Genomic DNA, 25167 nt, shown 5'->3' on the forward strand with positions numbered 1-25167 from the left:
TTCGGAATGGAGTTTTATATTCTGGTACTAAAGTCTATAACAGGTTGCCAGTCAACATATGACAGGAAACTGAAATATCCCCTTATATTTAAACACAAAAAAAGAATAATCATTAGCCACTCCTACAGTATACCGAATGAAAGTTCTGCCTAACTCTTAATATTTCTATTGGGCAGATTTTGCCATTACACAGACAGCTAATAGTGGTCTATGTAAAATTAAAATGCTTTGTCTGAAGTATTAGTTAGAACACAGATAAGCGGTATAAGAGCAGTGATCTTTGAATGTAGCTGTCTCCTATCATACATACATGTGAAGTACAGTGTGTCCATAAAATAATGTCTGTTATAACAGTCAAATTTAGACTATTTGCAACAAATTGTACATGAGACCGATAATTGAGCTCTTCTAGTTGTACAGCACACATTCAACCTGAAATGCAATTCTTCCCTAGCATTGGTTAACAAGTCCGGAGTAATGACAGCAATAGCTTCTTCAGTTCTATATCTCAACTCTGGCAAATCATTAAGTAGTGGTGGAGCATAGACATTCTTTTGTGAAGCCTCGAAGAGGAAAAGAATCACATGGTGTGTAGTCAGGTGAACGCAGAGCCCAGCAGAAAGGAGCTCTGTGTCGTACTTACCATTACAACCGGTGCAGTGGTCACAGACTTCGATATTCGACCACTCTCGTAGAGAGAGATGTCAATGGGGAGGAGCTCCATCTTGGTGCCAAATAAAGTTCTCATGTTCACCTTCTAATAGGGGAGAGAGCCATTGTTGCAACATAGCCTGATAAGCCACCACTATTAATGTAGCTTCAGAAGTTGCAGATGATAATCTGTTCTCCAGATATGAACATTGTGGGTGTTCCCCTTTCCACTTAGATAAGTTGCCTCAGCACTGAGCACCACATCTTCCCGCCGCAGCTTGTCACTTACCGTATTTACTCGAATCTAAGCCGCACTCGAATCTAAGCCGCACCTGAAAAATGAGACTCGAAATAAAGGAAAAAAAGTTTCCCGAATCTAAGCCGCACCTGAAATTTGAGACTCGAAATTCAAGGGGAGAGAAAAGTTTTAGGCCGCACCTCCAAATCGAAACAAAGTTGGTCCATTGTCATATGAGACACAATTTAGGTCGAATGAATGACGATACAGCTACAGTAGTTTGGTTCGAGTCGTAAGTTTAGCAGTTAAGCTTTATCAGGTAGCCATTGCTATGCGTCACGAGTACCCTTCCTTTTTCACGTGCTTCGTCTAGTTTGAATCGATTGCTTATTTTGCTTCGATCTGATAAGTGCCGTTTTCTTTGTTATAGGTGTATATGTCACTCTAAGCTGAAAATGCATTACTGTACTGTGTGTCATGCATTGTTCGTCGCATTCTGATAGTGCGTGTTTACGGCCTGTCGCCGCTAGCGGCATGGCTTGCTTTTGTACGCCCTACCACAGCTTACAAGAAAAAGAAAGAGAGGAATTGTTTCCATTAGCGAAACAATGGCAAAAGACTGCTATTTGTTGTTACTTACATGGTGCTTTCTTTGATAATGATCAACAAGAACCAAATAATAGACTGCGTATGATAGAACATGTTCTGAACGAGAGTTAGGCGAAAATTTTTCTCCGTTTGAAAATCTTTGCGGCCGCTTCTTTAGTACATCAAATTCTGCACAGAAATTAGTCATCTTAGATTTATAAATATAGTCAGTTGCCGTGCTTCATTTCTGACTGTATCACTACTAGGCATAAGAATAATACGAATATAAACATGACACGATACGTATATTCTTCCGCGTTTGCTGTTGTCTCACTCTAGTTTCGTAGTTTATTGGGCAGACAGGATTTAAATGAGATAGCAGCAAACACGAAAGAATACATGGCAAAATGTTTATATTCGTATTATTCTTATGGTGAAGAGAATACTGCATCTGATTCACATTTCATCAGGTTCCTACTAGCAACCATCTCTTCTCACAGGTAGGACCACCGAGCGAGGTGGCGCAGTGGTTAGCACACTGGACTCGCATTCGGAAGGACGACGGTTCAATCCCGTCTCCGGCCATCCTGATTTAGGTTTTCCATGATTTCCCTAAATCGCTTCAGGCAAATGCCGGGATGGATCCTTTGAAAGGGCACGGCCGATTTCCTTCCCCATCCTTCCCTAACCCGAGCTTGCGCTCCGTCTCTAATGACCTCATTGTCGACGGGACGATAAACACTAAATCTCCTCCTCCTGACAGGTAGGAAAAAATTCCGAACTTAGAATTGGCCATATCGACAAACATCCCAAACAGTCTTGCCAGTCGGATTTTCGCTATACATTGAAATTCTGCTACATTCGAAGATGAACAATACGGAATTTGTATTTACTTCGTTGGATAATGTATGAATATGCAGTGGTCGAAACTCGGGGCGGAGAAAAAAAGGCTCATCTTCCACCTTTTTTTTTTTTTTTTTTTTAATTTATTTACTGACGCAGAGGTTTCGGCGCCAGTATTTATCTTTGTGCCTACAAAGCATGCCTCTGTCGCGCCACATATATTCGACGGCAGAAGTTAGTTGTGGCGGCACCTACCAACATTTTTCAGAACTTCCGCTTGCTTTGCACTCGATTCTAAGCCGCAGGCAGTTTTTCGGATTACAAAAAATGGAAAAAAAGTGCGGCTTAGATTCGAGTAAATACGGTAATATACAACATAGTCATCTGGCTTCAAAGTGTATACCAGTGGTAACCAGTATGGATGCATGTGAAAACACTTTCTTAAAACTGTCCACACTGTCATCTTTGGCAACTGAATTTCAAGACTAGCTTTCAGTAAGATGCTCTGACACGATCAACATCCTCTTCAGACACTTTTAGTTGTCCTGTGCTTTTCCGGTTACATGCATTCGGTCATTTGGAATTGACTATACGACTGATAAATGTTTTTACCTGGTGGGGGTCACAATTTAAACAAAATGCACATTGAACTGAAATTAGATTGCCTCTTAGCAAACTGCAGAACACAAAATGTGTTATGCTTGGCAATCTCCATTTTGTTAGTGTGGTGCTGCAAGTGGGAAAGTGAAAATCAGTATTCATAGAAGCACTTATTTATAACTGTTTGAGTTACTCCTTAACTGTGACCTTGAATCAACAGTTTACAATGCTTACAAGTGATACTATTGTCATTTGTAACTGGGATATTCTTTTGTGGACATCCTATATTCTGAAGTATTTCCCATAAATACTAGCCCCTGTCCTTCATTTGCATATCCCTTTCAGTGCTCTGACTACAGTATACACACACCTTACATCCTGCTGATGCACCTGTAAGACCTTCCCTCTTCTCTACTTCCTCCCTCCCCCACCCCCACACAGCCACCCAACACTGCACCCAGCAGCTCTATACTGTCCCCAGCTCACCTCTGCACTTTCCCACAGATGGCACTAGCATCTTCCCCCAGCCCTACCCTACTGTCTCTCACCATTCCCACCCCATACTGCCTCCTCAACCCCACACACACCCTAGCAGTTTGTTAATCATGTCAGATGCAGTCTAAGTTATATCCTAGTGAAATTTTCCCTGGAAGCTTAAATATTTCGATTATTTTTCTCATTGTGCTTCTCTGCGACTCAATGCCAGTAACAGCTTTCTCTGCCTATTGATGTATAACCTGACTCATTCCGCATTCTTGAAAGATTTTTCTTAGTGATGACATTTACGGAACAAGACGTGAAAGAATGAAAAATACCAATGAATTTTTTTTTGATAGGTTCCACCTTAAGCAAACACAATTCTTTTTTCTTTCTTACTCACACACATTTTGTTGAAGTTACAGCAACAGTTGGTTTTTTATTTGCTCCTGTCAGGTTAATTTCTTTGAAATTAACAAGAAAAACGTTAGGTTGCAGTGAGTAGCAATCTGGCCTTTTCATAATACTGTTTTTAACAAGAAAAAATTGCTTTTCGCTGTCTGTACACACAAAATGTCAGTTTTCAAGTGAAGTATTCACAAATTGAAACAGAATTTTCTTGTACCTTGTCAACCCATCCTGTAGTGTCTGTAATTTTCTGTACTTTGCAGTATGTCACCTGCAACAGTAGAGAATATGCACACGCGTGCATGTGTGTATGCGTGTGCGTGCTTTTTGGTCACTTGATCGTTCTTGGAGAGCAGAGAACAGAGTTCAGTTGCAGAGGTCTGTACATCTGTTTATTATTTCTTTTCCTTCTACTGTGGTTTTTCATATTTAGTAGTTTTCTTAACACAGAATAAAATAATGTAAACCATAACAGTTTAACATTCCAGGCTAAGTTTTGTATATAAATTTCTCTGCTGTGGCGGATTGCGAACTGGAATAGGATGACAGTTACACTGCAGAGTGCAGAAACCAACTGTGTGCCAACAAAATATAAAAAGTTTTCTATTTCAGTTTGTGAATACCTTACTTAAAAACTTAAATTCTGTATGTACTGACAGTAAAAAGCAGTTCTTTCCTGTTAATCTCATACGAAGAAGAAGAAAAAAAACAAAACCACTGCTGCTGTAACTTAAGTGAAACATGTCTGGGTATAGAAGAAGAAGAAGAAGAAGAAGAAGAAAATTGTTTGCTCTTGATGAAACCTATCCAAAAACAAATTTCTTTGTTAGTAAACACAGACACGAGGGTGAGCTTCAACCTCACGTTGAAAACTACCAAGCTGCCCTGCTATTTCGAGTTCCCCTGTTAACACACTGGGTCAATCAATTCAAAATTCAGAGGTAGGCAAGGGGCATACCATTTCAATTGAGTAAAGCCCTGCTGTGTTGAAAACAACCTTAGGACAGCTTTGCATTACCTTAAGAGTCTTATGATGAACTCTTGTAAAGTGTAGTAGTAAAACATTTATTAAAAGTTTCATTGCAGACACTCCTAAAATGTAGTCATGTAACATTGCATTGGGACAGCTACTGCACTCTTTCTTGTCTTTTCTTAATGGCCCTCCTCAAAAACTCTCAAATAATGAATATTGGAAAAATGAAGAAGAAGAAGAAGAACTAAGGGCTGCTTCAATATGTCCAATATTCTTCTGAGAAAAATTAATAATAAGAACTGTACATGATCTTATAAGCATTTTTACTATGCCAATGTAGATTTTGAAGTCGGAGCTTCATCATGAGACCTTCCTGTTGTTATGCAAGGACCTTCATTTTGTCGCCAATATGCCAAGACGTATATCGATAAATTTTCCTGATTTCTTTTGTTCGAAACATTGCATTGAAGTAACTCCCTCGTGTTCAACGTACGCAGTTTGAAAACTGTGTATGTTGAGTGTGTGGGAGTTGCTTCATTTTGAGGTTTGAAACAGGAGAAATAACAAAATTCCCATACTGATTTTTAATTGCCTATTAGATTACAATGTGTACAACTTTGCTTCTGCCATTTTTTTCCCCAACATTTGAGGCTTTAATGAAACAAATTGGTTACACATGTATCATTCAAAGTATTTTCCGTCACTAGCCACTACTTTAACCCATCTTTCGGGCAGTGTACGAATACCGTGTCGAAAAAATTGTTCATCTTTTGAAGCGATCCACAAATCGATCCAATTTGTGACTTCTTCATGAGATCGGAAGTGTTGGTCAGCCAGGCCGTGCGCCACTGATCTAAACAGGTGATACTCAGAGGGAGCAATGTCTGGAGAATACGGCAGGTGGGGTAAGACTTGCCATTTTAAAATTTCGAAGTATGTTGTGAACTCTTTTTGCAACACGGGGTCGAGTGTTAATGTGTTGCAAAATCACTTTATCGTGCCTCTCGCTGTATTGCGACCATTTGTCTTTTAATGCTCTGCTCAAACGCATTAATTGTGTTTGATAACAAGCACCTGTGATTGTTTCACTCGGTTTCAACACCTCACAGTACATGTCGCCGAGCTGGTCCCACCAAATGCAGAGTATAATCCTGGAACCGTGAATATTCGGTTTGACCGGCGATGTGGAAGCATGGCCAGGATATCCCCATGATTTTTTGCATTTAGGTTTATCGTAATGAACCCACGTTTCATCTCTGGTCACAATGAGATGCAGAAATCCCTTCCGTTTTTGCCTCTGAAGCAACTGTTCACAAAAACACAAGTGCCGTTCAACGTCTCTTGGTTTCAGCTCACACGGAACCCAAGTTCCTTCTTTCTGAATCGTACCCATAGCCTTGAGACTTTCTGAAATGGCCTGCTATGTCACTCCCACTAATCGTGCCAATCCTCCTCGGGTTTGACACGAGTCTTCTCTCGGCAATGTCTCCCATTCTGCATCTTCGAAAACTTTCTCTCTTCCACCACTATGCCGGTCTACGACATTGAAGTCACCGTTCTTGAAGCACTGAAACCACTCACGACACGTTCTTTCACTAATAGCATCCTTACCATACGTACTTGAGAGCATTCGATGAGACTCAGCCGCTGCTTTCTTCATATTGAAACAAAACAGTAACACCTCCCGCAAATAACGAGAATTAAGCTCGTAAACTGACATTTTCAATCGAGAACAACTTTATGACTTGGCTACAAATCAACTAATGAAACTTCCTGGCAGATTAAAACTGTGTGCCCGACCGAGACTCGAACTCGGGACCTTTGCCTTTTGCGGGCAAGTGCTCTACCATCTGAGCTACCGAAGCACGACTCACGCCCGGTACTCACAGCTTTACTTCTGCCAGTATCTCGTCTCCTACCTTCCAAACTTTACAGAAGCTCTCCTGCGAACCTTGCAGAACTAGCACTCCTGAAAGAAAGGATATTGCGGAGACATGGCTTAGCCACAGCCTGGGGGAGGTTTCCAGAATGAGATTTTCACTCTGCAGTTTTGGAAGGTAGGAGACGAGATACTGGCAGAAGTAAAGCTGTGAGTACTGGGCGTGAGTCGTGCTTCGGTAGCTCAGACGGTAGAGCGCTTGCCCGCGAAAGGCAAAGGTCCCGAGTTCGATTCTCGGTTGGGCACACAGTTTTAATCTGCCAGGAAGTTTCATATCGGCGCACACTCCGCTGCGGGGGCGAAGATCTCATTCTGGAAATCAACTAATGTTTGAATGAGGTTACGATGACTGAGGTCCGAGCTAACTGCCTGACGTCTGCTATCTGTTTCTTTGAACCGCTGCTTACCATTGGTTACCTATTGGCAAACAGCAGTAGCAAAGTTGTACCTCTTGTATTACTTTAAGAGTTTATAGAGTGTAATTGCATATGTCGTGAATAGTGTGCAGTGGTTTGAAACAGAACTGAGTTGGATCGTTCGTCTTGCAGACAGTAGGACTGCCCCGCCATGTCTTGCCGCCACGTCAACTCCGGCGGCTACCGGTGCTCGCGGGCGTCCCTCCCGGCACACCGCGGCTACTGCCGCCAGCACGCGTCCCTGCTCCACCTCCCGCCGCCGGTACCCGCCCCGTCGCAACCGTCCCGCCGGGGCGGCAGGGGGGGCGGAGCCGGCAGACCGGTGGCGACACCTGCGGCCGTGACTGTGACTGTGCCTGTGCCGCACGGTGCACCCGAGGCGAGGCGACGGAGCTCTTCCGTCGGGCGCACGCCGACCGTCGAACAACTTCTCGCCCGCATAGACCGGCTCCGTGCTTCCTCTCCGAGTGCAGAGTCGGCGTGGTCGGAAGATAGCGACCACGAGACGCCGACACTCGGATCGTCACGGCAGTATGCCGGTAGTGGTAAGTCCGTTGTGGTGGCCTCAGTGTGATGGAACATTTCAGTTGTGTAGTTGTCTTTCACAGACTTGTCATGAACGGGAGTGACCTTTCTGACACAAACAAACACAAACATACACACAAAATTCAAGCTTTCGCAACAAACTGTTGCCTCATAAGGAAAGAGGGAAGGAGAGGGAAAGACAAAAGGATGTGGGTTTTAGGGGAGAGGGTAAGGAGTCATTCCAATCCCGCGAGCGGAAAGACTTACCCTAGGGGGAAAAAAGGACGGGTATACACTCGCACACACACACACATATCCATCCGCACATACACAGACACAAGCAGACATATTTAAAGACAAAGAGTTTGGGCAGAGATCTCAGTCGAGGCGGAAGTGAAGAGGCAAAGATGATGTTGAATGACAGGTGAGGTATGAGTGGCGGCAACTTGAAATTAACGGAGATTGAGGCCTGGTGGGTAACGGGAAGAGAGGATATATTGAAGAGCAAGTTCCCATCTCCAGAGTTCGGATAGGTTGGTGTTAGTGGGAAGTATTCAGATAACCCGGACGGTGTAACACTGTGCCAAGATGTGCTGGCCGTGCACCGAGGCACGTTTAGCCACAGGGTGATCCTCATTACCAACAAACACTGCCTGTCTGTGTCCATTCATGCGAATGGACAGTTTGTTGCTGGTCATTCCCACATAGAATGCATCACAGTGTAGGCAGGTCAGTTGGTAAATCACGTGGGTGCTTTCACATGTGGCTCAGCCTTTGATAGTGTACACCTTCCGGGTTACAGGACTGGAGTAGGTGGTGGTGGGAGGGTGCATGGGACAGGTTTTACACTGGGGGCGGTTACAAGGGTAGGAGCCAGAGGGTAGGGAAGGTGGTTTACTTCCTTTCACGCCGATCACCTGCCACCCTACCTAAAACCTCTTTCCTCATTACCTTAGCCAGCTTCATCCTGACCCACAACTTCTTCACTTTTGAAGGCCAGACATACCAACAATTAAAGGGAACAGCCATGGGTACCAGGATGGCCTCTTCGTACGCCAACCTTTTCATGGGTCGCTTAGAGGAAGCCTTCTTTGTTACCCAGGCCTGCCAACCCAAAGTTTGGTACAGATTTATTGATGACATCTTCATGATCTGGACTCACAGTGAAGAAGAACTCCAGAATTTCCTCTCCAACCTCAACTCCTTTGGTTCCATCAGATTCACCTGGTCCTACTCCAAATCCCATGCCACTTTCCTTGATGTTGACCTCCACCTGTCCAATGGCCAGCTTCACACGTCCGTCCACATCAAACCCACCAACAAGCAACAGTACCTCCATTACGACAGCTGCCACCCATTCCACATCAAACGGTCCCTTCCCTACAGCCTAGGTCTTCGTGGCAAACGAATCTGCTCCAGTCCGGAATCCCTGAAGCATTACACCAACAACCTGACAACAGCTTTCGCATCCCGCAACTACCCTCCCGACGTGGTACAGAAACAAATAACCAGAGCCACTTCCTCATCCTCTCAAACCCAGAACCTCCCACAGAAGAACCACAAAAGTGCCCCACTTGTGACAGGATACTTTCCGGGACTGGATCAGATTCTGAATGTGGCTCTCCAGCAGGGAGACGACTTCCTCAAATCCTGTCCTGAAATGAGATCCATCCTTCATGAAATCCTCCCCACTCCACCAAGAGTGTCTTTCCGCCGTCCACCTAACCTTCGTAACCTCTTAGTTCATCCCAATGAAATCCCCAAACCACCTTCCCTACCCTCTGGCTCCTACCCTTGTAACCGCCCCCGGTGTAAAACCTGTCCCATGCACCCTCCCACCACCACCTACTCCAGTCCTGTAACCCGGAAGGTGTACACGATCAAAGGCAGAGCCACGTGTGAAAGCACCCACGTGATCTACCAACTGACCTGCCTACACTGTGACGCATTCTATGTGGGAATGACCAGCAACAAACTGTCCATTCGCATGAATGGACACAGGCAGACAGTGTTTGTTGGTAATGAGGATCACCCTGTGGCTAAACATGCCTCGGTGCACGGCCAGCACATCTCGGCACAGTGTTACACCGTCCGGGTTATCTGGATACTTCCCACCAACACCAACCTATCCGAACTCCGGAGATGGGAACTTGCTCTTCAACATATCCTCTCTTCCCGTTACCCACCAGGCCTCAATCTCCGCTAATTTCAAGTTGCCGCCACTCATACCTCACCTGTCATTCAACATCATCTTTGCCTCTTCACTTCTGCCTCGACTGACATCTCTGCCCAAACTCTTTGTCTTTAAATATGTCTGCTTGTGTCTGTATATGTGTGGATGGATATGTGTGTGTGTGTGTGTGTGCGCGAGTGTATAGCCGTCCTTTTTTCCCCCTAAGGTAAGTCTTTCCACTCCCGGGATTGGAATGACTCCTTACCCTCTCCCCTAAAACCCACATCCTTTTGTCTTTCCCTCTCCTTCCCTCTTTCCTTATGAGGCAACAGTTTGTTGCGAAAGCTTGAATTTTGTGTGTATGTTTGTGTTTGTTTGTGTGTCTATCGACCTGCCAGTGCTTTCGTTCGGTGGGAACATTTCACAATGGCTTCATCGGTTTTGAACAGCCAGTGCTCATCCTCCAACTGTCAGTAGTTAAAAATAGGAAAGAAAGATTCATTCCATAATTTACGATATCTGCCATGCAGATATCTACATAATGATAGAAAAGAATAAAATGATACCTAAAGGCACACGTTACAAGTGTTTTCTGTTGCACTGTCAATACTGCTGAAAGCTATCGTAGCTAGAGGTCCAGGTTTCTTAGGTAGAGTGAAATCCTCCGGCTGCCTATTGATACACATCAATACCTGTGGAAGGAATTTCTGGCAGGCAGATTTTGTAGGTACACTCATTAGAGTAATGAGATAATGTATTTAAATCATTGTATGCCTATTGTAGACGATGTGGGTGTGCTGTGGTAGAAGATGGCGGGTCGGGATGAGTCGGAAACCATTCAAAGGCAGCGCAATCCATTTTTTACTCAGAGCTCGGGCCGACATTTGGCAATGTCGTAACGTCAGGCTCGACCCACAGACCCGGAGACGAAGTGTCGTAGTAATCGTCAGCAGCTGCTGTATTTAGGGTGGCCCAGACGTGGTGTAACCTTGCATAATAGAAATCCCCTGCTGGTAGTGAGCTACGTCAGGGCCGATGTAGCAAGCTGGCGCGGCCCGCCAAGTACGAGACGGTCGGTTCGTGGAGACTGGTGCTGCTGGCGCCGTAGGCCCTCGGCCCTCCGGGCAGTGGCCGGACACCTGACACTTGGTCGCGTCAAGATGACAGTCGAGTAGAGAGGCCCGAGGGCAGAAGCCGGCCCTGTGGCAGGCGTCGACATGACGGCTCACTGATTCGGTGACTTGCCCGGGCCTACAGCCAGTTTTTATAAGCACAGAATTGGGTTTGTTGTGGTGTTGCCACTGCAAATGTCAGTTATGGTTTGTGCCAAAGTGTCCCTGGCTTCAGTTAACTAGCTGGGTGCTGAGTGGCAGGTGGGTGACTGCAGCCAGCAGAGGCCATGGCACAATGCAGTTTGAGTGTATTGATGCAAGTAGCCCTTTTTATGGTGTCGAGCTCTCTTGCCATTCCACCCACACCATTGTGCCCTCTCTGCCTCGTTAGAAATGCTGAATCTGAAGTGTTTTAATTTTATTTACTTATTTATTTATTGTAAAAAAGATGTTTAGCAAACCATATGCATTTCTCTCTCTCTCTCTCTCTCTCTCTCTCTCTCTCTCTCTCTGTGTGTGTGTGTGTGTGTGTGTGTGTGTGTGTGTGTGTGTGTGTGTGTGTGTGTGTTTTTGTTTGTTTCCACATCTTTTTGTAAACCACCAAACAGATTTCAACCAGACTTATTACATATATATCTTACTGTCAGACAAAAATTACTGTGGAGGTAAGAACCACTGTCCTATCTTAGTTCTGGAGATATAGTATCATAAACACTGAGATGCCTGAAAAATGCTGGATCATGTGTGAAGTTTTAATATAGTTATTCTTTACTACTGAGACATTCCTGCAGTCTAGTCAACTTGGGGAAATCCCCGACACCTTGACAGTGCTTTTGGTAGAATTTCAACTGTGAAATGCAAATGGCCATAGGTAAAACTAAAGCAGTCTATAGCGATGTTTACAAAATAATGACGTAGAGAGACGAAGCAGCTACACCCAGCGTACAGAAACTGTCCACGATACTGTTATTTATACTACTTCTTCTGTATTTATACATTTGTATATTATGCATATTTCTTTGTAGGAATGTTCCATAAGTTCAATTGTGTTTTCACAAAAACAGGGAAATGAAACTTTTTTTGGTATTACGCTACAAAACACTTCATTTTTTTGTTTTCATTTATAATGAAAATTGGCAAAATGAATACCAGGGCAGTGCCGCATTTTTCAGCCAGTGTAACTAAAAAATCTGCTGAAGTAGGTGTCAGTTGTGGTTCGCGTATACTGCTCAGTTGAATGGAATTGGTGCAGTAGGATGACTTGACATTGAGACGAGACTGAGTGCCAGAAAGGAAATGTGTTTTGACATGCCCATGATGACAATGCATATGAAGTTGCCCAGTTTGTTAGTGTCTCTTGTCAATGACAGTTGGTCTCAAATCTGACATTTCGTGTCGGTGAATGCAGGTCCATCTCTACCAGTTCCTGAGCAATCATTGTGAGGGGAACTGCAATCAGTGGACATTTGAAGTTACGCACCTTGGAAAAGGCCATTGCTTACAGTAGTGCACAAAGATTCATATCTCCAGTTGTAACCCATCATGTTGCGAACCCTCCCAAGACTGACTTATGATGTGACGAGTGTGCGGGTGGGTGTTGAGAAGTCATCGATGAGTATGAAATCGAGTGACAGATTCAGGACATACCGATGAGGAACAAACAGCTGCTCTATCGATAATTTGTATATCTATTTTATTTTGATGTATCTGAAGATTCAACTGTGAATTGAAGCACCTAAATAGTTACAGAAATGAAAGAAATCGTGAAATAGTAATTCCATAAAGATTTCGGCTGCTGTCATTTTGAGAGGATTAATAAATTGTTAAATATGGTGGTGGCTGTTACAAAGATTTGAGTTTAAACAGATGTCTTCTCGGTCTCGTGGTGCACGCAAACACAGAAAAGCCTCTGCCCCAAAAGCCGAGGTTGAGTCAGGTTATGAAACCTCTGGTGTAAATAGGAAGCAGTGAGTTCTGTGGCCCAACAGATGATAGCTAACGACTTCACCGTGCAACAAGTTGGCACCAGAACTAATTTTTTCAGCTGTAGGCAGACTAGCGTGAGGTACTGACAGTGGACGAAACCAAAGAGCATCGCAAGTCCAGGCCATACGGGAATGTCTTCTTGAAAGGTCCACCAGCTGCTGTCTCGTTCGTGACAGCCAATCGCCCACAGGTACATTCAGACATGCAGTGGTAAAGCTTAATGGCTCATTACTTTGGGCACAGTCTAGTAACGATACTCAGTTTTGATCGCCGTTTCGGTCATTTGGCGATTGCAAGTGTTTAGTGATGTGAGAGCAGCAGTGCCGACCAGACATGCAGTACGGTCCACAGAAGTCTGACACCCCCCACCCCCCTTCCACCCGTTTGTTGCCAAAACCTAGTTCTCGTGATTCAGGATTTTCTCCATGAAGTGTTTTCTCAGTTAACTTTGTGTAGTTATAGGAGAATGCTGGTTCCATATGTTCTTCTCTGAATCTGTCTGTGTCAGTGGAGGTTGCCCTAAGCTAAGATTACATTGTTCTGTGCCTATTTTAGAACATATCTCTTTGTGCTGGCTCATAAATCATTTATTTGTGTTAAGATTTCTTACACTTTCCCCCCATATCCATTCACATCAGTGGCTCTGTGCAAGTAAGGTCATAGTACATTCCTTCGAATGATCTGATACTGGGTATAATAATATGAGATACCAGTGGCCTGTCAGTATTTATCCCACCTGTTAACTGGGACAAGCACTGTGCATTGCGGCTGCCTGGTGCACAAAAACTGTGGTAGTTAGTTTAGTTGAGGTATTGCAAGTTATCCAATCAACAGAGAAACTGGAGAGTAGTTGAAAGGGGCATGTAGTGCAGTCCAGAAAATTACAATTTCTGCCCCTTGAATGCACCAAAAGTCAGTCAAACATTTAACCCTTAGTGTGTAGTGTGTAGCTCTTGCTGGCAGTGGTTCTGTGATTTTCTGGCATTGTTTTTTGTTCCAGGACTTGGGCACACTCATTCAGGTTACCATCAACATGAACTACGATGTTTATTTTTGTGGTGTCACCACCAGACATCACACTTGCTAGGTGGTAGCCTTTAAATCGGCCGCACTCCGTTAGTATACGTCGCACCCGCGTGTCACCACTGTCAGTGATTGCCGATCGAGCGCCTCCACACGGCAGGTCTAGTCTAGAGAGACTCCCTAGCACCAGTTGTACAGCCGACTTTGCTAGTGATGGTTCACTGTCTACATACGCTCTCATTTGCAGAGACGACAGTTTAGCACAGCCTTCAGCTACGTCATTTGCTACGACCTAGCAAGGCGCCATATTCAGTTACTATAAGAAATTACTTCAAGAATGTATTCTGAACAGACAATATTGTGAACCATGTACCGTCAAGAGTGACGTTAATCATTAATGGATTAAAGTTAAGTATCAAACTAATTATGTCCGCTTTCTGAGTTCTCATTCCTTGTCATGTTCCAGGCCTCACGTCAGTAAGCTAAAACGCGTGCATTTCGGCCTCCACTCGTAACACGGTGTTGGCTCTTCTGCTAACACAACAATTTTAACATTCTCGGTGCTCTAGTGTTCCCTTTTCTTCTATGACTCCTTAATGAGTTTGCTTGTCAACATTCTTGTGTTCCAAGACGACAACTGTGTTCACAGGGCTGCAAACAAACATTCCTAATTTGATGAAGTTGGCACCATATCGTACCGGTCGGTCCGCTAAGGAGTCATATATTAGTAAAATGTCAGGGACTGTTCGGAACTGCATGTAACACACAGCAATCGACATCCCTGTAATTTGGTAGCTCTATCGGATCTGCTTATCGGTGAGTGGTTTCAGCTGGATACCGCATGCCTGAAAACATTTACGGATGCTTCTCGTCTCCAAATTGATACCGTTGCTGACACAAGCGGCCGTGTTATGCAGTATTTAGTGTTACGTCTTCTGGGGGTGACTAATTTCTTGCCTAGTGCTCTTAGATCCTAGTACTGGATCAGGTAAAAGACCACACTTCGAGCAGTGACTATGCAAAGTAGTGTGGATAGATAAAAATGGCACTCTCCAAGCAGTGGCAGGGAAAACAAATAAAAGATGTGGAAACACAAGAGTTTTCAGTGCCAGTGGCCCCTTCTAGCAGAAGGGTTGAAGTGAAAGGAAGAGGGATGAAAGACAAGGACTCGTGAGGAAGAGCTGGTGAAAGATTACCCGGAACTCCAGGTCAGGGGAGTTTACATCTCGTAGAATGAGGCTCCCCTGACCCGGGATTCTGCGTGACTTTTCTGCAACTCTTCCTGTTTCCTAAACTTCGCCAGTCTTTTCCTTCGTCCTTCTTCCTTTCCCTTCAGCCCTTCTGCCAATAGGAGCCACTGGCTCTGAAAGCATGCACGTTTCCACATCCGTTATGTGTACTCGGTGAGTACTAATAATAAAACTGTAAAACCATCCTTACTGCCTATCTGAACACACTACTCTCAAAAACTGCTGGACAAGTTTTCATGGGGTTTTCGCAGGTAATTTGAGCATATTTCAGGGCAACATGTAGGCTTTACCAAAATCACACCACGCAAAAAAATCTTAATTTAAATTTGTAGGAGTCTGTGCTCAGCATAGTGGTTTGTGTGTTTACCTTAGTGACAGCATAGTACACCAATGAACCAATAGATGATAGTGTTAGTTTCATAATAGGCCATGTCGAAGAACCAGTAGGTGGCAGTAGTAGTAGTAGTAGTAGTAGTAGTAGTAGTATGTGTATTTTCTGAAGTTTACATCAATGACAGAATTAAGCACGTCAGTCTTATCATTACAAATACAAGCTAACATTGACTTGACGTGGCTAGGATATACAGATTTACTAATTTTGGTTTTGTGTATTAAAACTTACCAAAACCATTTGCTTCTTTCAATTGGTTTCATTGATATTTGACTTCTTGGCCAGAAAAAACTGTTTTTTACAAGTAGATTCCATATGGGTTCCATTTTTACCAATTGAAATATGGAGCCCAGAGACACAATGCAAATGCTTCCATTGCAAATTGTGAAGAATGTGGGACCCCACATCTTGTGAAAAGCGCACTCCAATCATTTTAGCTGAAAGAACATACTCAAAGCATTCTGCTAGCTACTTATGACAAATATAATCAAGTGAACAACTTGGAAATAAAAGGTGAACAGTAAATATTCTGCAAGATAGCAAATATTCATTTGGAGCAGAAAGTTCATAGAGGTGTTGCACTATTTTGAATGATAATTGAGCCCTGTATGTGTTTATTGCTATTGTCAAAGAAGTTTTGTTATTTATTTCTGTGTTTTTTCTTTTCTTTTTCCTGGTGGAAATGTCCTTCAAAGCATTTCTGTCAAATCAATGCATTTCACATAGTTTACAATATGTACAACACAGTTTGTGGTACATTTTATGCAGTTTTTGATACATTTTGTGCAGTTAGTACATTCTGTTCAATTTACCATAGATTCTACACAATCTGAAACTAAATTTTGCAAAGTCCAAGAGACATTTCATGCAGTCTACAATACATTTTCCACAGTTGCATATAAATTTTAAACAGTTTACTTTATTCCTTAAAAAAATTCACAGTCAGCTTATTGACACTTTCGTACTTTCGAGGGAGTGTGTAATTTTGCTTATCTTTAGTTGATTGTGAAGATGAGGCAACGAGTAAATAGCAAGCAATGGATAAACACTACACCCACATGACACAGTCTTGGCAATCTGAAGGGTGCACTTTTCATTCTTTCGTGGGACTGAATTTTGTTCCAGTTGTAATCAGTAGTCAGCTGGCCAGTAGGTGAAAGAATAAATAAATATGTGGATCCAAAGACATTACACGTAAAGATACAGGAGTTTCATAACGCGTTTTGTAGCCAGAGTTTTAGATTAGGTTGGAAAGTGACTGTTCAGTTTTGAGGGAGTGAAGTCCAAAAATAAGAGTATGAAGCCAAATGTGAATACAAAATTCTGGGTGTGATGGTAGATGGATATGTAATGTAGCCCTACGTCTACATTAGATTTCAAAGTTATAAGAATTACTTGCTGTGAGCAAAGTGGGCAATGTGAATCAACTGAAAATATATGGTGCTAGAATCGTGCCAACTAAAAATTAATTTCGGTGTCCATGCTCTGTGTTAAGTAATTTTCTATGTATTCCATCATGTTTTGGGATTGCATTTGTACAGCAATACTTCGTTGACCAAAATTTTGGCTCTTAATCGTACAACCATCTTCAGTGAGGGCTGCTAATCATACAACTAGCTTCAATATGAGTCAGTTACTAAGGTCTGAGCGTATTACATGAGCATACTCATATGCAGAAATGCTAAAATCACATTGTTCGTAGATGTGCTATGGACTTGAAGGAGCATGCATCACAAAAAAGGCAATTGGCACAATAGCACCAGAAATGAAACTTTGTGTCTTAAGATGAAAATTTAGTGAGCTCTGAGTCAGCAAATCTGCAGTGTATACAAATTAGATGGATAATTTTTAAAACAGTTGTCAGTTGTTGAAATGCCAGGCAGCAAAGACTGAAAGCAATAAAACATGAAAAAAGTGCTTTCCGTAAATTTCCGAGATGGAAGTCCTTTTTTGTGTGGAACAAGTTGTCTGACAGCTACATTTCCACAGCTTCACTTGACCATTGGATCCCAACAAGATGACACCGTGACCAGTATCTTGACTTTGTTGTAATCCACAGAACAGTCAGGAGAAATATAGTATTTAGCTATTGCGGTTTTCTTGGGCTGTAGAAGACGAATGTGTTGTTGGTGTTCAGTGGAATCTTCTTTTACAGTGCATATGGTTCATCCTATACAGTTTGTTGACAAAAAGCATCATACATTCCTATAGGAGGTAGCATTGTTCAAAACTAGAAGAAAGTTCCTGTAATGATATGTCTGGAAACACACACCTGTTGGGTATGTGGGCCAGTCCATCCTCTCATTGCCATCCATATGTTACATAGTAGCAGACACTATAGGGAGTGCTGCATGTAATATCTATGAATCCTGACATATCCTGGAGTCCTCTGAATCGTGCAGTCTTCCGTACACACCTGGCTTCATTCTTATTGCGTCTCTTGTACATTGGTCACACACTCTTGCATCATGTGCACTTTATTGATAGGCTAGGCATACACTGATGCCTTGAAATGTCCCCACAGCCAGAAATCTAACGGATTCAGATCTGGTGAACAGGGAGGCCGTGCTACCAGACCACCATGAGTGATGCATCACCTATAAAACGTTATAATGTGGTCACAAGATTTGTAGAAAATGGGGTGGACCCATTGTCCTTCTGCAAGGGTAACACTCACCATTTGTGTAATAATTCACCATGCAGAAATTGATGATAAACAGCACCTGTTAATTTATATAATAAAGTGTATGGCCCTAAAAGTCTGTTGCTCACATTTCCTATTCATACATCAATACTGAAACAAACGTGATGTCTCACGTTCACTGTTGCTCGAGGATTTGCATCTGCCCACTTCTGCTTATTGGGGTAATTTACTAGGCCATCTCTTGTGAATTCTGCCTCATTTGTAAGTAAAATGCAGGCTATGAAACGTGGATTTTCAGCCCATATCTCAGTAGGTACTGATTTCTGTACATATAATTATTAGGAGAAATGTTGGAACACGTGAGGCAATACTGACCTTATGCCTTATCTTAGAAGCTAGATTAAGGAAAGGCAAACCTACATTTCTAGCATTTGTAGACTTAGAGAAAGCTTTTGACAATGTTAACTGGAATACTCTCTTTCAAATTCTAAAGGTGGCAGGGGTAAAATACAGGGAGCGAAAGGCTATTTACAATTTGTACAGAAACCAGATGGCAGTTATAAGAGTCGAGGGGCATGAAAGGGAGGCAGTGGTAGGGAAGGGAGTGAGACAGGGTTGTAGCCTATCCCCAATGTCATTCAATCTGTATATTGAGCAAGCAGTAAAGGAAACAAAAGAAAAATTTGGAGTAGGTATTAAAATCCATGGAGAAGAAATAAAAACTTTAAGGTTCGCCGATGACATTGTAATTCCGTCAGAGACAGCAAAGGACTTGGAAGAGCAGTTGAACGGAATGGACAGTGTCTTGAAAGGAGGATATATGATGAACATCAACAAAAGCAAAACGAGGATAATGGAATGTAGTCGAATGAAGTCGGGTGATGCAGAGGGTATTAGATTAGGAAATGAGACGCTTAAAGTAGTAAAGGAGTTTTGCTATTTGGGGAGCAAAATAACTGATGATGGTTGAAGTAGAGAGAATATAAAATGTAGACTGGCAATGGCAAGGAAAGCATTTCTGAAGAAGAGGAATTTGTTAACATCGAGTATAGATTTAAGTGTCAGGAAGTCATTTCTGAAAGTATTTGTATGGAGTGTAGCCATGTATGGAAGTGATACATGGACGATAAATAGTTTGGACAAGAAGAGAATAGAAGCTTTCGAAATGTGGTGCTACAGAAGAATGCTGAAGATTCGATGGGTAGATCACATAACTAATGAGGAGGTATTGACTAGAATTGGGGAGAAGAGGAGATGTGGCACAACTTGACTAGAAGAAGGGATCGGTTGGTAGAGCATGTTCTGATGCATCAAGGGATCATGAATTTAGCATTGGAGGGCAGCGTGGAGGGTAAAAATCGTACAGGGAGACCAAGAGATGAATACACTAAGCAGATTCAGAAGGATGTAGGTTGTAGTAGGTACTGGGAGATGAAGAAGCTTGCACAGGATAGAATAGCATGGAGAGTGTAGTGTGCCCTTCTCCTCGGGGTTCTGCCGTGAAAAATAGAAAATCTGATTGGGTTTGGAATTTTGGTGGTTTCAGTTACGTATAAGGCGGACTTCGTATTATTGATTGAGATCGTGTTTGACCGTGAATGGCAGACCGGGTCGGCAACACGACAAAAAGCGACTGTACGGAAATAGCATCAGAAACTAATTGAAATTTACCTTATAATCTTGTTAGATACGCATTATTAATTACAATGTAGTCTTCATGGCTGTCCTCCTAATTTCTCTTGTAGGACGACCCGTCTTTCACTTTTCTCCGTCTGTTGAAAACTTCTTCAAGTTGTCACTGTCATGATCAATTTACAAATTTGATGATAACCACCTCGAATCACTATTGAAACAACCTCGCTTTGTAATGTAATTTTAATTTCCACCCAAAAGCGCATTCAACACATCGCCGAAAAATACACGTCTTTCGTATGAAGACAAGAGAGAGAGTGTGTAATCAATTAGTTGTTAAAAACAAAAACCTACGCAAAAGTAAAAAGACGAACAAAATTATTTATAAAAATCGGTCGCTGACGCAGCGCTCTTCTGCGTGCGCGATCGTAAATTATATCTTTGTATTGGCGGAGGCGCGGTAGTCAAAGTACCATTACAATGCCTCCTCTACTGACACGCTCCGCAAGCGAGCATGGCAGTATAGAAAATTTATATATATATATATGCGAAAATAAGAAATTTACATATTACAAAAAATATTTCTGAGCACAATGCTCTTTGCATATCAGTCTTTGTATACAGTCCTTTTGGTGTGTATCTTCTTTAGGAGTCGTAACATTAATGTCTTTGATTGCAGCGTATTATCGTTGCTTAGCACAGCGTTTGAATTCAGTTCACATGATTCGAGTTTACAATGGAATTAATTCGAACGATAAATGTTTCTATTATACAGGGTGATTCAAAAAGAATACCACAACTTTAGGAATTTAAAACTCTGCAACGACAAAAGGCAGAGCTAAGCACTATCTGTCGGCGAATTAAGGGAGCTATAAAGTTTCATTTAGTTGTACATTTGTTCGCTTGAGGCGCTGTTGACTAGGCGTCAGCGTCAGTTGATGCTAAGATGGCGACCGCTCAACAGAAAACTTTTTGTGTTATTGAGTACGGCAGAAGTGAATCGACGACAGTTGTTCAGCATGCATTTCGAACGAAGTATGGTGTTAAACCTCCTGATAGGTGGTGTATTAAACGTTGGTATAAACAGTTTACAGAGAATGGGTGTTTGTCCAAAGGGAAAAGTTCTGGACGGCCGAGAACGAGTGATGAAAATGTAGCACGCATCCAGCAAGCATTTGTTCGCAGCCCAGGAAAATCGACTCGCAGAGCCAGCAGAGAGCTGCAAATTCCACAATCAACTGTATGGAGAGTCCTACGAAAAAGGTTAGTTATGAAACCTGAACGTCAACCACCCGAGGCGATGGATAGGCCGCCAGGCAGCCCGTGACAGAGCACTTCATCGCTGGCCTCCAAGAAGCCCTGATCTTACCCCCTGCGATTTTTTCTTATGTGGGTATGTTAAGGATATGGTGTTTCGGCCACCTCTCCCAGCCACCAACTGTTACGCCTGATATGCTACATAGAGTGTGGAACGAGTTGGAGTATCGGGTTGATATTGCTCATGTGTATGGAGGGGCCATATTGAACATCTCTGAACTTCTTTTTGAGTGAAAAAAAACCTTTTTAAATACTCTTTGTAATGATGTATAACAGAAGGTTATATTATGTTTCTTTCATTAAATACACATTTTTAAAGTTGTGGTATTCTTTTTGAATCACCCTGTATTGCTCCAATGTCTTTAAACGTAGTATCGGATTCTGAGTGTGTGTGTACTGCCTGGATCTCTTGCGTGTGGGTTGAAGAAAATCCAAAGTTTGTTCAATGTGTCAACACGAAATTGTGGTCTCCTGGAGTTGAATTTTGGTGGCGTCTACCGGGGTATAAATGGTCAATGAGGGCACAGGAAACACCTCACTGCCTACGACAGGTGATGAGCTTGTCTTTTACACCAACTTGAAGACCTGCCGGCTTCCACTACACCATACACTTCAAGGCATATTGACACTACGTAAATATTTCTTGACCAGTGTTCCATCACGTTGTTTTCTTCTTTGCATTTTCAGTTCCATTTATATGAATCATGTGCTACATGCACAAGTCCTTCGCAGTTCATTAACATCTCCTTAATATACATTTCTTGATATAGTAAGTACATAAATATACAAATATTTACAATTAATCATTACATGAGGTAGTCACATTGTTGTCATATAGTACATGTACAGAATTAAATGATAAATATAGTAAATTTTTATGTTATATTCAATATCATTGTGCTGACATGTGAATTACATTACATTCAGATGGAAATATACATTTTATTTGTTAGCTCTTTTTTTTTTTTTTACAACATTTGAAGATAATTGTGGCAACTTGCTAGAATATTCAACTTAAAATTCATCTTGCCTCCTGGGATGAAATTTACACATATTTCAAGCTTCAAGACAGCCCTCTGTAGGAGGATAGGTTCATGGGATGGTTGCTAACTACTTCATAAATACTAGTAAAGTCATCTCCTACAGTGGACTACACAAAATAAAATACGATAAATAAAATACATTTAACTTATTATAATATAAAAGTTCCTATACCTAATACCGTTTCCAAGTGTGGTGTCCCCACCATTGCTGTTTCTAAGAGTGGTACCTCTCTATTACCGTTTCTAAGAGCGGTGCCCCTCTAAATATCTTAGGATCCTACAAGTATGTACATCAGTGTGGTAAGTGTGTGTGTGTGTGTGTGTGTGTGTGTGTGTGTGTGTGTGTGTGTGTGTGTGTGTGTGTGTGTCATATATATATATTTCCTACGTGGAATGTTTCCCAGAGGGAAAGTTCCCACTTGCCCTTCAGCATATCCTCTCTTCTCGCTATCCGCCAGGCCTCAATCTCCGCTAATTTCTAATTTCTATTTGCCGCCGCTCGTACCTCACCTGTCTTTCAACATCACCTTTGCCTCTGTACTTCCGCCTCGACTGACATCTCTGCCCAAACTCTTTGCCTTTACAAATGTCTGCTTGTGTCTGTGTATATGCGGATGGATATGTGTGTGTGTGCGAGTGTATACCCGTCTTTTTTTCCCCCTAAGGTAAGTCTTTCCGCTCCCGGGATTGGAATGACTCCTTACCCTCTCCCTTAAAACCCACTTCCTTTCATCTTTCCCTCTCCTTCCCTCTTTCTTGACGAAGCAACCGTTTGTTGCGAAAGCTAGAATTTTGTGTGTATGTTTGTGTTTGTTTGTGTGTCTATCGACCTGCCAGGGCTTTTGTTTGGTAAGTCTCATCATCTTTCTTTTTAGATATATTTTATCCACGATGTCACTTCCTTATACACAGATATTCCGCACGTCCAGGGCCTCGCTGCGATGGAGCACTTCCTTTCATGCCGATCACCTGCCACCCTACCTAAAACCTCTTTCCTCATCACCTTAGCCAGCTTCATCCTGACCCACAACTTCTTCACTTTTGAAGGCCAGACATACCAACAATTAAAGGGAACAGCCATGGGTACCAGGATGGCCCCCTCGTACGCCAACCTATTCATGGGTCGCTTAGAGGAAGCCTTCTTAGTTACCCAGGCCTGCCAACCCAAAGTTTGGTACAGATTTATTGATGACATCTTCATGATCTGGACTCACAGTGAAGAAGAACTTCAGAATTTCCTCTCCAACCTCAACTCCTTTGGTTCCATCAGATTAACCTGGTCCTACTCCAAATCCCATGCCACTTTCCTTGATGTTGACCTCCACCTGTCCAATGGCCAGCTTCACACGTCCGTCCACATCAAACCCACCAACAAGCAACAGTACCTGCATTATGACAGCTGCCACCGATTCCACATCAAACGGTCCCTTCCCTACAGCCTAGGTCTTCGTGGCAAATGAATCTGCTCCAGTCCGGAATCCCTGAACCATTACACCAACAACCTGACAACAGCTTTCGCATCTCGCAACTACCCTCCCGACCTGGTACAGAAGCAAATAACCAGAGCCACTTCCTCATCCCCTCGAACCCAGAATCCCCCACAGAAGAACCACAAAAGTGCCCCACTTGTGACAGGATACTTTCCGGGACTGGACCAGACTCTGAATGTGGCTCTCCAGCAGGGATACGACTTCCTCAAATCCTGCCCTGAAATGAGATCTATCCTTCATGAAATCCTCCCCACTCCACCAAGAGTGTCTTTCCGCCGTCCACCTAACCTTCGTAACCTCTTAGTTCATCCCAATGAAATCCCCAAACCACCTTCCCTACCCTCTGGCTCCTATCCTTGTAACCGCCCCCGGTGTAAAACCTGTCCCATGCACCCTCCCACCACCACCTACTCCAGTCCTGTAACCCGGAAGGTGTACACTATCAAAGGCTGAGCCACATGTGAAAGCACCCACGTGATTTACCAACTGACCTGCCTACACTGTGATGCATTCTATGTGGGAATGACCAGCAACAAACTGTCCATTCGCATGAATGGACACAGACAGGCAGTGTTTGTTGGTAATGAGGATCACCCTGTGGCTAAACGTGCCTCGGTGCACGGCCAGCACATCTTGGCACAGTGTTACACCGTCCGGGTTATCTGAATACTTCCCACTAACACCAACCTATCCGAACTCTGGAGATGGGAACTTGCTCTTCAATATATCCTCTCTTCCCGTTACCCACCAGGCCTCAATCTCCGTTAATTTCAAGTTGCCGCCACTCATACCTCACCTGTCATTCAACATCATCTTTGCCTCTTCACTTCCGCCTCGACTGAGATCTCTGCCCAAACTCTTTGTCTTTAAATATGTCTGCTTGTGTCTGTGTATGTGCGGATGGATATGTGTGTGTGTGCGAGTGTATACCCGTCCTTTTTTCCCCCTAGGGTAAGTCTTTCCGCTCCCGGGATTGGAATGACTCCTTACACTCTCCCTTAAAACCCACATCCTTTCGTCTTTCCCTCTTTCCTGATGAGGCAACAGTTTGTTGCGAAAGCTTGAATTTTGTGTGTGTGTTTGTGTTTGTTTGTGTGTCTATCGACCTGCCAGCGCTTTCGTTCGGTAAGTCACATCATCTTGAGATGATGTGACTTACCAAATGAAAGTGCTGGCAGGTCGACAGACACACAAACAAACACAAACATACACACAAAATTCAAGCGTTCGCAACAAACTGTTGCCTCATCAGGAAAGAGGGAAGGATATATATATATCTCAAGTCAATCATGTTCCTATAAAGTTTGTGTAGTTCATCTCCTTCCTTTCATGAGTATCAAGCAATATAAATAAATGTTTTACTTAATAAATAAATAAATAAATCTTCTTAGCTAATTGCTGCTGCGTTCCATGCTGTATATCCATTCTGTATTTACCTTGTGGTACCT

General features: G+C 42.9%; 1 protein-coding gene across 3 annotated transcripts in view; it reads left to right on the top strand.

The window, feature by feature from the left end:
- The window catches only part of LOC126232226 (nucleolar protein dao-5-like), a 350086-nt gene that overhangs the window by 152724 nt on the left and 172195 nt on the right, over nt 1-25167 (top strand). For all 3 annotated transcript variants that reach the window (XM_049942519.1, XM_049942518.1, XM_049942520.1), the window contains exon 2: nt 7266-7678. In XM_049942519.1, the coding sequence (XP_049798476.1) occupies nt 7285-7678 (394 nt within the window). In that variant the 5' untranslated portion in view covers nt 7266-7284. The remainder of the gene's footprint in view (nt 1-7265; nt 7679-25167) is intronic.

The sequence above is a fragment of the Schistocerca nitens genome, unplaced genomic scaffold (assembly GCF_023898315.1).
Source record: "Schistocerca nitens isolate TAMUIC-IGC-003100 unplaced genomic scaffold, iqSchNite1.1 HiC_scaffold_466, whole genome shotgun sequence".
Lineage (NCBI taxonomy): Eukaryota > Metazoa > Arthropoda > Insecta > Orthoptera > Acrididae > Schistocerca > Schistocerca nitens.